General features: G+C 37.7%; 2 protein-coding genes across 2 annotated transcripts in view; one reads left to right on the plus strand and one right to left on the minus strand.

The window, feature by feature from the left end:
- gas2a (growth arrest-specific 2a) overlaps positions 1-11,799 on the minus strand; it is a gene marked incomplete at its 3' end in the record, with an annotated part of 30,724 nt that extends 18,925 nt beyond the window's left edge. The window contains exons 1-3 of the mRNA XM_084094220.1: positions 11,189-11,799; positions 6,843-6,991; positions 510-634 (exon numbers count right to left, since the gene is read on the minus strand). Coding sequence (XP_083950346.1) covers positions 510-634; positions 6,843-6,990 — 273 coding nt within the window. The 5' untranslated portion in view covers position 6,991; positions 11,189-11,799. The remainder of the gene's footprint in view (positions 1-509; positions 635-6,842; positions 6,992-11,188) is intronic.
- On the plus strand, positions 11,745-13,463 carry fancf (FA complementation group F). Its single transcript, XM_084094961.1, has one exon. It carries the CDS (start codon positions 11,816-11,818, stop codon positions 12,860-12,862), a length of 1,047 nt encoding a protein of 348 aa, XP_083951087.1. The 5' UTR covers positions 11,745-11,815; the 3' UTR covers positions 12,863-13,463.
- The last annotated feature ends 697 nt before the right edge of the window (positions 13,464-14,160 follow it).

A 14,160-nucleotide genomic window follows, 5' to 3' on the forward strand; every position in this document is an offset into this window, starting at 1 on the left:
GGTTAGTCATTTGCATAAAACCCGCCCAAATCATCTCCATATAAGGGCTTTCCGCACACGTTTTTCCTCACAGCCTTTTGTCACTCATCAAACTTGCCAAGTGTGCCATTCTCACCAGTTAAAACACAATAAACACCTTTTATACGGACCCAGATTACAGACCTCTCATTAGCCAGCTGTATACGCGTATATCAGTGTTATTCAGATACACCTTGCAGCTGAAGCTATAATGCATTTTATCTTACTCTTTAACTGCAGCCTATATGATGAAATATATTTAAGATTAAATTAAATTGTATTATTTAATGATTTTATTATATAATTTTATATATGGATTATATTAATACAATTAATGCAACATGCTTCAAAACAATTATAGTCGTGTTAGGATGAAATATAACTTCTTAACACGATTATATGGTCTTACAGAGTAAGTGCTTTTTGCATATAAATAATGAATGAATGAATGAATGAATGAATGAATGAATAAATAAATAATAAATTAGTACCTTTTCTGGTGAACTCACATCGGATTCATTTTGCCTGAACTTCTCCTGCAGAGTCTCAGCCAGCTGACACAACAGGAAACCGTTATCTAACCTGTCCATGAAGCTCTCGGCTGTGATTTCCACACCTGATGCAAAATATGAAAGAAGGAGATTAATATTTCACAAATATTTCACTTTGATTTGGTTGTTCTTCATTGTACTTGGGTTATCTTTACAAACTAATTTTTATAAGTAACATTTCAAACATTATTGATATCATATTGGATTGTTAATATCATTCTGGAAATACTCATATCATTATACTTACCATTACTCGTTATATCATACTCATTGTTACATTATTATTGTAATGAGTACGATGACATGTATATAGGTATTCCTATTGAAAAATGAAATATATTATCAAAATCCGAGCTTACAGAATATATGTACATTTCTTTGCATTTCATCTAATCTTAATTCTCGCTTAAACTCAAATTTAAACTAAAAATCTGCACCAAACTCAGGGATTAAAATTCAGGGATTTTGAAGGCATTCTCAGATCATACTCTAAATGACGCAAAACCGTCCCAACTCCAGACATCTGTTGCAGCTATGATTCACAAATAAACAAATTTCAGTCCCAAAAACAGACAAGTGTTTTGGAAGGAAACAGCTGATTTATTTTCCAATAGTAATCCAGATGAAACAAACAAAGAGACACAGACACAATTCTACAGAGATCAACATGTGGCGGCTGCATTTTACTGACTTCCAGACTATCATTCTTTCTACATGATGTCACTGTGAAACAGGAGGTGGTAGCAGGGGGTTGGAGTTTCTGTGGAAAGAGCATATTTTCTCATCTACTCCATGTTTTTTTTTTTTTTTTCATAAAGAGTCAGTGGTCGAGGGGGTTTAGATGTTTTAATGAGTTCCAAATGTGGTAATTGAGCCCATGCAGTGGAGAGACGGAGGGCTTGTGAAATTCTTTCTGAATGTACCTCCTTTATTTCATCTCAGACAATATATCTTATACTCGCTCCATCTCCAAAGAAGTCAAGTCACCTTTATTTATATAACGCTTTTTACAATACAGATTGTTTCAAAGCAGCTTTCCATAGATAAAAGAAAAATAATGCTACAAAGTTTGTTTCTAGAAGACAATAGCGTCACAGTCCAGTTTAAGTAAGTTCAGTGATGTAAAAAAGTTATTAATTTAGTTAATTTATATATATAGTCGCTCTGGACAAAACCGTGATGTCATCATCCAGCTCAGTTCAGTTCTCATATAATGGTGTCAATGCAGACAGATCAATAATATTGTTGAATATCAGAACCAAAATATACACCACCTATCCCGATATTTATGAATCCAATATCAAAAAGATAGGTGAGAACTGATTGAATAGATTACTTTGAAATTACTCATAATAATTTACATAATCATATGATGCAATGCGGGACAGCATTAAAAATAAACCATTTACTTGTTCCTGATGCTGAGGACCTTCTGAAGGCTGTACAGAGACACAAACATGCTGTTTAAACCGGACGCGTCAGAGCAAACTTTCTTTTTATCTTCCATTTGTCCTGTTGTCGGTAGTAGCTCAAGCGCATGGAGTGTCAGTCGAGTCAAGTCACGTTTATTTTATTGCGCTTTATACAATACAGATTGTTTCAAAGCAGCTTTACAGTGATCAACAGGAAAATAATGATTCAATGATACAAACTGAGTTCAATTTGGCTGTAAAGCAGCTCTAAAAAGAAGCAGTCAGCTCAGTGTTGATTCAGTTCCATTGTAAAGATCATCAATTATTAAATAAGTTCAATTCGGCTATAAAGCAGCTTTGCAGAAAACAGTGATGTCATTGTCCAGTTCATTTCAGCTCTCATCGAATAGTGAGTGCCGTCAGATCAATACTGTTGTTAGAAATTCAATGCACATCTGGATCCAGTATATATAGAATCAGTGATTATAATGTGTTCTATCTGCTTTCAACATGACACAACATGTGGTTGTGGTGCAGTGATGTAAAAGTATTCATTGATGTCTTGCTCTTGTCTTGACACAAACGGTCTCTGTCTCACTCCTCGCTGCACACTTAAGATACTTAAAAGATACTGTTATCTCCATGTAAACTACAAAAAAAGTGAATCTGTGAAAACGGTGAAGGCATGCACATGGTTATTACAGTACGTGTTTTAGGCATGTGCATATGGCACAGTGCTCTGTAAAATTATTTGCATGTGCACAGGTGCGTAGTGTTTGTTTACAAAGTGACAACTACTGGCCTGGCATATGCATTATACAGCATCTTAGTCATGGGTATGGTTAGGGAAAAGAGGCCAACTTGGCATGCCAATTTTGCAAATGGAGCTTGAGGTAAGTAGTTTTAAATTTTAGCGCCATGTCACATTGATCAATTCGCCATTTCACGTTGCATTTTTACTGGCTAGTCAGTAGACGTAGGTCGCAGCAGCAAACACACTGTGAGATGATCATAATAAATTTCTGATACTGTCAGAAAATTATCTCAGGCTATCTTTGGTCACAAGGCCGTGACAAAAGCCATCTTTGAACCTCTCTCATTGTCGACCACCATTTGTTTTCTCCTGTGTGTTTTTCCAAGGAAGATAAGTGAATGAGTTTTCTCTGTGCAAAACTATCACAATGGTAGCATGGCTAGTGTAGTGTGAATGGATATTTTCTTTCCAGGCAAAGTCATTTAAGTAATCTACTGTTTGTCAAGATTATGTTTTGGCATTATAAATTGTGCTTATTTAGCTCAAAACACCACAAATAAAAAGTGCAACAACAATTACTAAAAATAAAACAAAACAAATCATTCATATATATATATGGTTCCTGGAAAGACCAGTAAAAGGTCAAACTGTGTTCCTGTAGCACAGATCAGTTTCAGAGATCTGAGGAGTTATTTTGTCTAAAGAAATAACACAGAGACAGGAGTAAGCCACTAAAGAGTGTGGAAGATCTGGATAGGGACCTAGTGGTTGGTGTGTGGTTGTATATGAAGCCCCTGTGCGGCCCACTGCGGCTCCTGGCTTCCTTTTGCTCCAGGCAGACCAAAGACAAAGCCCTGGTTTCAGCTGGCTGTTCACAGCCCGAGAGCTGCCAGAAATTCCACAGACATCCCCCTCCATCCATCCACACACACACACACACAGAACAGACGCCAGGACCATGACACACTACCATTCTTTTCGGTTCAGAATTTGTCTGCTGGTTCAAATGGTGACTGGTATTTCAGAATCTAATTAACGATGGGAAATGTTAGAAAAGGAAACACATACACATGCAATCAAAACATTCATAAAATGTGACACATGTTAAGGACAGCATAATTGTTAATGACTTAAACTAATGGATAGCAGCTTAAATAAATAAATAAATAAAAAGATAAGAAAGATACACAGAGTGTAGCTGGACATGCCCTGAGCAACCGAAGCGAATAATGAGACATGAATTTAAACCTTTCCTCTCCAACTTGGAGAATACTGTACACCAGCAGAACGAAGGAGGACTTAGGACATAGCCTTAACGCACACACATACTGTATATTAGTAGCGCCCAGGCTCACTGGAAATATATGACAGCAGCTCCATTTTGTATGGCGGATTTTAGACGTAGCAAACTTGCTCAGTCGCTCACCTAATACAGCATTGCACTTGGGTATGAGTCCCGTAAAACACAAGTCACAACCAGTGGCAACACTAGGGCAAGGCCTGTCAGGGCTATAGCGTTATCAGAAATTTGTATAGCCACTGGCACAGCATGATTTGTTTTCGAACAAACGTCTATGACCATTGTGCCTTGTCTGGGCTCACAACAAGGTTTTCATAATGCTGTTGTTACGGTATGTGGTGTAGTGAAAAGCACGATGGAGAGGAATAACAGTATTTAATATAAAAACTGAGGAGACACTCACTTAAACATAACATTAACGAGAACGGACAAAGACTGAGGGAGAACACGGGGTATAAATGCATGGGCAAACAAAGGGAGCTGATGAGTGAATGACAAGGAACAGGTGAATGAAATGACTAATCAAAAAGACTGTGGAAAACTAGGTCACAGGACTAAACCAAAATGAAACATAATGAAGGGGGGAACACAGAACATACATGTTACAGCTGTGTTATGTTAAAGTGTGTTTTTATGTTAAAACTTTTAAGTTTAACTTAGAAAAAAAAAACATGTTTCGAGACCCTGCGCTCTAGTCCATTTTGTTAATGTTTTTAAAAGCACAAACATGTTCTGTTTGCACAGATCGTTCATTTAGCTCACAGCAGTTTTTATTTAGCCTGTTGGTTGGTTTATTTAGGCCAGTAGGTTGGACTGTCATCCTAAAGCAGCATGTTTGCTTCAGCAAATGCATTTTTTCTCACATTTGCTTTCGTTAACTATCAGTTTAGGGTAGGGATTAGGGATGCACCGATACTACTTTTTCTAGAACAAGTTCGAGACAGATACTTTCATTTTTGGTACTTGCCGATATAGAGTACCAATACCTGTATATTCATTGCATTTGTAATTTTTAAAAGTATTGGCTAGAGAAACCAAAAGAATATGAATCAAATTAGTTTATCAAAAAATGTATCAATATATTTCCTTCAGTTGTTCAGGTATCAACCATGTACACAAGCAGCGTTGTATCGTGGTATATTTTAATGTTAATTTTAAACATGATAGAGCACTAACTCTTTCCCTGGTAATTTCCGTCATTTATGACACAATGCTTCCCCGCCATTGATGGAATTTTCAGGGTTTCAGTATTTCCACTGTTATACGGTAGGGGGCGCTATTAGGCATCTTCTGAAAGAGTAGATAATCTCCAGATCAAAAGACATGTGAAGAAGAAGCAGAAACCAGTGCTGCGTTCCAGTCCAAATTTGTCATGCCCTTCACTCGCTAACTTCCCTCCATCTCGTTCACTCGGATGTACGTCATTGCGAGTGCCCACTACTGGCGGAAACTGCAATGGGCTGAACTGGAACGTCCTAAGCCCTTGATCGCTTGGAATCAGCTGTGGAGTTGATTTATTATTTACATTTGTTTTCCCTTTAAGAATTTGTTTAATGCAGCATCCAAATGTATATATGGTGTTTTCAATTTAAAAAAATTTGAATTAATATATCGTAGAGTTGTTTGTTGTGGTGGTGATTAGACGAGATATGTGGTGACGTCACAATCGTACTGCATTGTGGGACATATAGGTGCCTGAAGTGTACATATGAAGTAGACTCGAGGGACTCAAAATCGAGGGAACGAGGGTCTGTCCATATAAACTTCCCTCGTCCACTTCACGAAGTGGAAGCACTTCAAAATGGCGGCAGGGATTCCCCCGAGGGGAAGTGCTTAGGGAAGTTCGCAAGTGTGTGTCTAAAAATGGACTGGAACGCAGCCCAGCGATAGCATGTAAGCAGGTGCATACAGTTGTAATTGAAATTATTCAACCCCCAAAGCAAATCAGGTTTATTGGCAAAATTCAAATAAAATAAAATAAAATGTTGACCCAGGATGAGGTATAGGGCTGTGCAACCTTAGACTCGATCTACTCCATCTATGTTTTTGCTCAAAATGTTGCTTTTTTTTATGAAACATTTAAGTGTTGATAAAAAAAGAATGCATGACGCTATAGAATAAAAGTTTAAAAGCTTTAAAAGTTTCTTTCTTTTGATATAATGCATTCAGATATTCATACAACAAAATAATCTGGGGGCCATGAAACTTTTGTGAAAGTGATAAAAAAATGCTAGGGGTGGCTTGCAACTTTTTTTCAGAAACGCTGGCGGGGAAACAGTTCACCTTTCAACGCCACTGACCACTCACTTATATTTGATTTCCGAACTGCCGTGATAATATGTTGCCACATTCACATTTCACTGTTTTAGAGAAAATGGAACATGATATTTAATGGCGGTAACATTTTCCTGTGAGACATACTACAAGCAAGCACCACAATATAATTTTACAAAATGCAATGGAGAAAAACAATAGCGCCTCTTGTGGACGTGTCACTTGAAAAGTGCAGCAAAAATGTACCCAGAGCAATGCATTTCAGGTTTTTTCAGAAATGTAGGCTGAAATACAGCTATTTATTTGCTATCCTAACAATGTATAATTATGGTTGATTGCATTATTTTTTATTTATAGCATTTTATGGTTAGTTGCATTATTTGTATTTATACAGTAGCACTGTCCCAATTGTCCCTGTTGTCCAGGACTCAGAACAGACCAGTGATCATTATTGTTTGAGACTCAATGGATACTAAGTGATTTGAAAGATATGGGAAGCACTAAGATATTGGAGCAAATTATAAATGACTTACCCAGCATACTGGAGAGCCAGAGCGCCAGGTCTTCCTTCATGGGCAGCAAGCTGGCCTCATGTCTGCTGGCCAGCCACTGACTGTACTGCTGCAGATCTGTGAGGCCCGGGCCAGCCGGCTGCTGCTTACCACTCAGAGGACTACACATGCTGCAGAAAACAAACACATCTACATCAGTACAACCAAATAACATTAATTCAATCATTTGGCTCTGACAAAATTCCTCAAATGAACTATTCCACTTTCCCACAGAGCACAAACGTTGTCTTTCTCTCCTAAAGTGCCTCTGATCATTCAATCACTTTCTGTTGTTTCACAGTAGACTCTTATCCTCCATACTGATCCTCTCATCACAGTCCAGCTCCAGGCTCTTTTCTTTGTCCTGTGATATAATATTCACTCTCTTTTTTTAAAGACAGAACAGCCACTGTGTGGCTTCTCTCCAGTCCTGCCCTAGTGATTCTCTTTGACCCAAAAGCTCTATAAACACACATAAACATGCTTTTCCCAATAAAACCTCAGAATAAATTGCCATTTAATATTCAGATAATCTAACTAGATTCAATTTCCTGAAGAAAATACATCTGACTGGATTCTAGGACGTTTCTAGAATGTTCTTGTCAGGGCATTGCTAGGGATGGGATAAGGTGCTCAGAGTGTTTGTTAGGGTGTTGCAATGTGGTTTTTAGAGTTTTTTGAGTGGTCGCTAGATGGTTTCTCACTTCCCTAAGTCAAAAGAGTCCACCGCCAGTTATCTTTGCTATTCTGGTCTATATAAACTACAGTTCAATTGTTTGGGTTTTTGGAAATAAACTAATTTAAGGATGCATTCAATTGATCAAAAGTGACAGTAAAGACATTTATAATGTTACAAAAGATTTCTATTTCAAATAAATAGTTATAATTAAACTTCATATTCATCAAAGTTATTATATTCATATTAAGCAGCACAACTGATCTCGAGCAGCAAATCAGCATATTGGAACGATTTCTGAAGGATCATGTGACACTGAAGACTGGAGTAATGATGCTGAAAGTTTAGTTTTGCATCACAGGAATAAATTACATTTTTAAATATATTTTATTCAAATAAGTGCAGACTTGGTGAGCATAATTGTTACAAAAAAAAAAAAAAAAGTATTCAACACTCATGAAAGTGTGGATTGGTTATTAGTTGGTTATGTAGTGATGTTGAGGATTATGACCCTTGTGAGGTTTTGTTCAATTTAGTGATAACAAATGTGTCTCTGCAATAACTGCTCTAGCCTCTATTAGTCACAGAGGCATTTCCCTGTTTGTCTAAGGCAGTTACAATTCCCTGTAATAACCTGAGGCTATATTTGCAGAAGAATGTGAACCAATCCAGTTTAATATCTATCTGTGATCTACACAAACACGGATGATGGCAGTGCATTCTTTTTTAATTCTAGTGAATCCTGTCAAGTTAATCTGGTTCTGTCTCTCAGCAAAGCTTGTTACTGCATATCATTGTTGTTTGAAGTTTTTTTTTTTTTTTTTTTTTTTTGCAGTGGCAGTGGTCTGGTTTATTATGCACACAGAAATGTGGCTATAATTTGTGATGCCACCCAGCACTGCAAGGGATTTCCCCTTACCCATAATTCACTGCATCACATGTGAATTCCAGAGGCACAAGAGAAAAGTTATGAGTTCTGAGAAGTGTAAATATCTTCAGTGATGCAGAATGGGGCCTCTTCCTAAGTTTTTTCTCTGCTGTATCCCACTAAGCAACCTGGGAATGAGAACTTGGATCCAACAATTGTCACATTGTTGTTGTGAGCTCTGAATGGCTGGCAGTCCAATGCGAACTGAAAGTCAATCTGTATATTTTTCTTGTTTCACAAAATAGCCAGAGTTCACTTTACCTGCCAAACGTCTATCAGATAAACCCAAATCTCCTCTTTTCTTTTCTTTATGAAAGAGCTCCTGTGCTGGAAAAGGTTGAGAGAAACAGAAAGAGGAGAAAAAGAGGTGTTACTGGCACTCTAAGGAATTAAAAAGAGGACAAATTGTCCCATATGGACAAAGGAAGATGCCTTTTGAGACGTGAACAGTTCCACTAATAATATCAGTGCTGTCTGTGTTTAATATTTCCCCGACTGATTCAGTGATCATCAGTGCTTGAATGATAAAGCTGATACGATCTAAGATTGGCCTTATTATTAGTAGTGCCTGCATCACTTGGCAGACGATAAAAGGCATGAGAAAATGATCCTGCACACTTATACTAAAGAAGGAAGCCAAACAATAGAGACCCAAATAATTAGATTATTTTGACATAATCAGTAAGCAACCAACAAGCAACCTCCCAAGAACATAGCTACTATGAAAACCTCTCTAAACACAACACTTTAGCAATGACACACACACACATTTATATAAGTGTGTGTGTGTACAGAGAGAGAGAGAGAGAGAGAGAGAGAGAGAGAGAGAGAGAGAGAGAGAGAGAGAGAGAGAGAGAGAGAGAGAGAGAGAGAGAGAGAGGCGTCAAAGGTTTCTGTTTACAATGTGTTTGTAAAGCGTTGAGCATTGTAGCCACAGACATGTTTGTTGAGCATGTGAACACAATGGCGAAGATGTGTTCAAGTTAAAGGGTTAGTTCACCAAAAAATTCTGTCATTATTTACTCACACTTATGTCATTAAGTGTGCTTCTGTTTACCACAACTGATGTGTGAGTTTATGATTGTTTATATGTGAATAAAAGCTTAAATTCAATCTGTTCATCATATAAAGTGATCGAGTCTCTTCAGAAAAATCAGACTAAACCGCTCAATTCATATGGATTAGTTTTACAATCTCTTTATGAAGTTATTGAAGTGTAAAGTGGTAGTTGTGTAGATTTCTTCAGATTTCATCAAAAAGATCTTCATTTGTGTTCAGAAGATGAACAAAAGTCTTACAGTTTTGGAACGACATGAGGGTGAGTAAATAATGACAGAATTTTTATTTTGGGTGAATTACCCCTTTAAGCCAGTTTTTGTTCAGATTATTTCATAATATTGAAATGATATGTATCTATTATGAAATTATATGATATACAACTATATAGCATTATGGCATCAGGTTTTGTATGAAAAAGTACCACACAGATTTCCTTCAGAAAAGTGGCACTTAATAAAACAGACAAGCATTCACTAAAATCTCTCTCTTTTCTCAAAGACTGCTCACCTTACATTAGACACTCACAAAACTGCATGATCACCACCTTGAAACAGATGCTCGGCAAACACAAGCCCGCACAGTTCAAAGATGGAGTACATTTATATTTATATGGTACATTCACCACCACACATATAAACTCACATATTGGACACTTATGGTTGATATCAAAGGTCAGTGTACAGTGTGACAGACAAACCTTTAGCTCGGACAATTATATTGAACATAATATTCTTTCAGTCAATATTTTTCTAGCAAACAGATGAGAGTAATTTGAAGTTGCGACAGTGGAGTTATATAAAGGCAATAAGTGTCTCCCATAGTTTGTGTGAATTTCCCATCCGTAAACCTAACACTGACCATGACTAATGCAGAAATATAAGTGATAATACTCGATTATCTGATTCTGGTGCAGTTATTTGAGCTTCAGTGCTGTGTCATGTTCATCAAGCACAGAACACACATTGTATTCTGCCCTTAAAGGACTGTGAAGGGTAAATCTCACACACACACACACACACACACACACAGGACGCCTTCAGTCTCCATGCAGTGGTTATTTTATCACATTTTCTAAATTCAACCTGAATTTTTTTGAAGTTCATATCAAAGTCTATTTCCTTTCCCAGTTAGGTTATTCAGTCTAGTTGTCTGCACAATCCCATTCCTTAATGCTTGATGTATAAGACTGGCTATAATTATATTTGCAGGCTTTAACTGTTAGTTTTAAGTGCACAATAACACATTTAACTGAGCCAGCTCAAATATGAGAGAAACTCAAATACCTTCTGCAGTCTAATAGCAAAAAAACTGTTATTTTCTTTTTGTTTTCAAGTGGGTATGCTTGACATTTTATGACTGTAGTAATATTTCCAAGCTGCTGGTGCTTTCATGAGCTATTTTAACACTAAAGAGAAACCACAAAAACAGACTATATTGTAGGCAGATCTAAACTAGATGCATTCCTCAAAAAAGTACTTATAATTAGGGTAATGAATGTTGAAGGAACTTTTTCAACGTTAATGCATTTCATTTTAAAAAGAATAAAATATATTTTACTGTAGGCTACTATATGTAATTATATCTATCCATTTATCTATCCATCTATCTATCTATACATCTATCTATCAGAAACATATTTCTCTTTCCAGAAAAATACCCACTCACCCTCCAGAATGCACTGCCTGCAGTCGGTTCTTCAACAGTAGTCTCTCGTTTCCAACGAATTCATGTTTTTCTCAAGCACAGGGTCCTCAGACTGTTTATCATGACACTGAGCCTCAAAGAGCCGAATCATGTCATTGCGAGTCTCAGTTCAAAGTGCGCTCATCTCACCGCCTCCCTGAGAGACGCGACGCGACGCGTCTTTATCAGCGCGATGCGACAGCTCCGTGCAGGAGAGACCATAAAACGAGCCACACAGTAGAGAAAAACAAATACCATACACATCTTACAAAGAAATAGTATTGTATAAAGTACAGATAAAAATTAATACAACATTTAAAATAAAATAGGCTACAAAACGTGCTTTTCACACACACACACAAAAAGAAAATCATTTGTAAAATGAGAATCTATTTATACGTTGGAACAAGTGATCAAAGTTATTCTATAGATCGTTTTGTGTAAAAATAAATATATAAATATATATTTGCAACTTTTATTTTGAAAAACTGTCACGGAAGTTCACTACCGCGAAAAAAGTGACGTCGTGCGCGTCCTCCACCAATAGCGAATCAAGAACGAAGCACGCGCTGACTGAAGTTCATTCATATTCCATGCTTACTTTTGTTTATGTGCGGTAACAGTGCATGGAGTTTCATGGAGGCTGTGCTGAGACAACTGAAGAACATCCTGGAGTTACTGGCCGTGTCTCAGACGGACCACGTGCGCGAGTGGGACCAGCACACCTTACAGCGGGCGTTCCAGTGGGCCGAGTACTGCGAGCAGCTCCACTCCCGCTTCCAGTCCAACCCCACGGTCCGGTCCGCACTGGAGGCCGGTCTGCGGGACACCAACCAGCGGCTGCAGGACGCGCTCCCGGCGCACTCTCCAGTCATGTTCTCGGACCTGGCTCAGTGTCAACACAAGCTGCTCGTGCATCTACTCTCAAACCCTTACTCACCGAACTCCGTCGTTCAAATGCTTTTCCCAAATCCCAAAACTGCAGCACAGGAATTCCAGTTTGATCAAAGCAGCTTCATTACATGCAAATCTGCGTTTACTCTGCTATGCTGCTCGTTAGACCGGACTAGTTATCCTGGGTTACAGGTTGAGGCAGAAGTGAGAGGCAAACAGCTCAGGGAACTCCTGAACTCTCTGCTAACTCGTTCCGGCAATGAGGAGTATGCCAGAACAGTGCTGGACTCCATCCTTCGTGACAGCGCGGGAAAACCGGGAAGCCTTTATGACGTCATAGCCGCTGCGCTCCTCTCCAGTGATGACGACACGAGCGCCGTCACTCAGCACTTCATCCTCGCCTGGATTCAAGATCGCGACGGGTGTTTTAGTGAACTGTGCAGATCGATGTCTCCCGGACTGTGTACTGTCCTCTCCCGACAGTCTCCGGAGTTTAAACAGGCATATCGGGGTGTTGTGAAACAGTGGGGGTCCTGCTTGCAGTATGACGTCTTGGAGAGTGTATGGGTGCCGACGTCAGATGGGCCAGTGACGTTTAATGCACTGGCTGATCGATTAAAAGATTTATTAAATTCAGGAGCGCCATTAAAAGAGGACACTGAGACTGAGCTCAACGCGCTCAAACTGGAGGATGGAGACTTTAATGTGAAGGGCATCAGTGTATGGACTGATCTAATCATTCAACTGAAGATTGGAAGTTAATTCAATAATAGTATTAGCTAGGCTATTTAACATTTGATGTTTATTAAACTAATGGTAATGTGCTCTATTTTAGGTTAGAACTGTGTGCCTTTTTCCCCATACGTATTATAATTATTAATAGCCTATATTTGGCATGTTTTTATATTTTGACTTTTTTTTTTCTTTAAGAGCCAGCAATTATAATAGCCTAAATATTTTTTTATATACAATTTGTATTATCTATTTTTCTTCTTAGTATTGGGAACAATTTTTTTTTTTCTCTTTCGTAAATTCTGATATTTTGTCATTTTGTAATAATTTCAGGTGTTATTATATTAGTTATTATTTAATAAGAGCCATCATAATATTGATTTTGTTTCTCCATTGCCTATATTTTGTATTTTTTTCATTATTGAAATTTCTAAACGTCATTTTGTCCTTCATTGAGAAAAATGTCCAGAGAAAGAAAGACCTTCTCTTGTGTTGTCATGATGCCTCGAGCTCCCGGCCGACAGGGGGCGACTGCGCTCTTTACACTATCACACATGTGCTTTATTTCAGAGCTGAGTTCTTAGAGCTATTTTATTTATAGCTGAATAAAAAAATAAAGCTCTAAAATTATATTTTTAACAGTGTTGCTATCATATTTGACGTTTATGCATTTCCTACAGTCCCCCTGTTTTCAATAATTTCATCACTTAAAACTATCCTGGTTGATTGCAGGATAGAGCAGGGATAATTGCAACACTTTTTGGTATTACTCATTAAAAATTGTTAAAGTCAATAATAGTCAATCATTTTATCCCTTAAAACTCATCTTTGATCACCAAAATTACATATTTAAACGTTTTTTCCTTGAAAAAAAATGTCTTCATGCCTTAAAATATCTTGAATGTAGCTCTACACCCTTTCCTCATTTAGTATATGTGGTTCTATGAATATGCAAATGAGCCCCGCCTCCACTCACTCACAGCAGCTCAGAGATCCACTGGTTGACGATCACACGTTGATCTGATTGGTTACAAGGTAGTTTGTGATGTCAGAAATACCCAATATCATCTGTCTTTGGTTCACTGCAGTTTTAAGGAGAAAATACTCAGCAATGGTGTCGACTTATGAATTTACACATGGTTTGTCTTAAAGCACATTAAAAACACCACATAGACACATAAACAACATTAAAAGCTGGATTTTCACCTCAGTGGGACTTTAAGAAATAAATGAATTGTAGTATCAGTGATATTCTGCCTCATTAAATTCCTCTTAAATGGATAGTTCGCCCAAACATGAAAATTACGTCATCATTTACTCATCCTAAT

The sequence above is a fragment of the Abramis brama genome, assembly GCF_963993115.1.
Source record: "Abramis brama genome assembly, chromosome: 20".
Lineage (NCBI taxonomy): Eukaryota > Metazoa > Chordata > Actinopteri > Cypriniformes > Leuciscidae > Abramis > Abramis brama.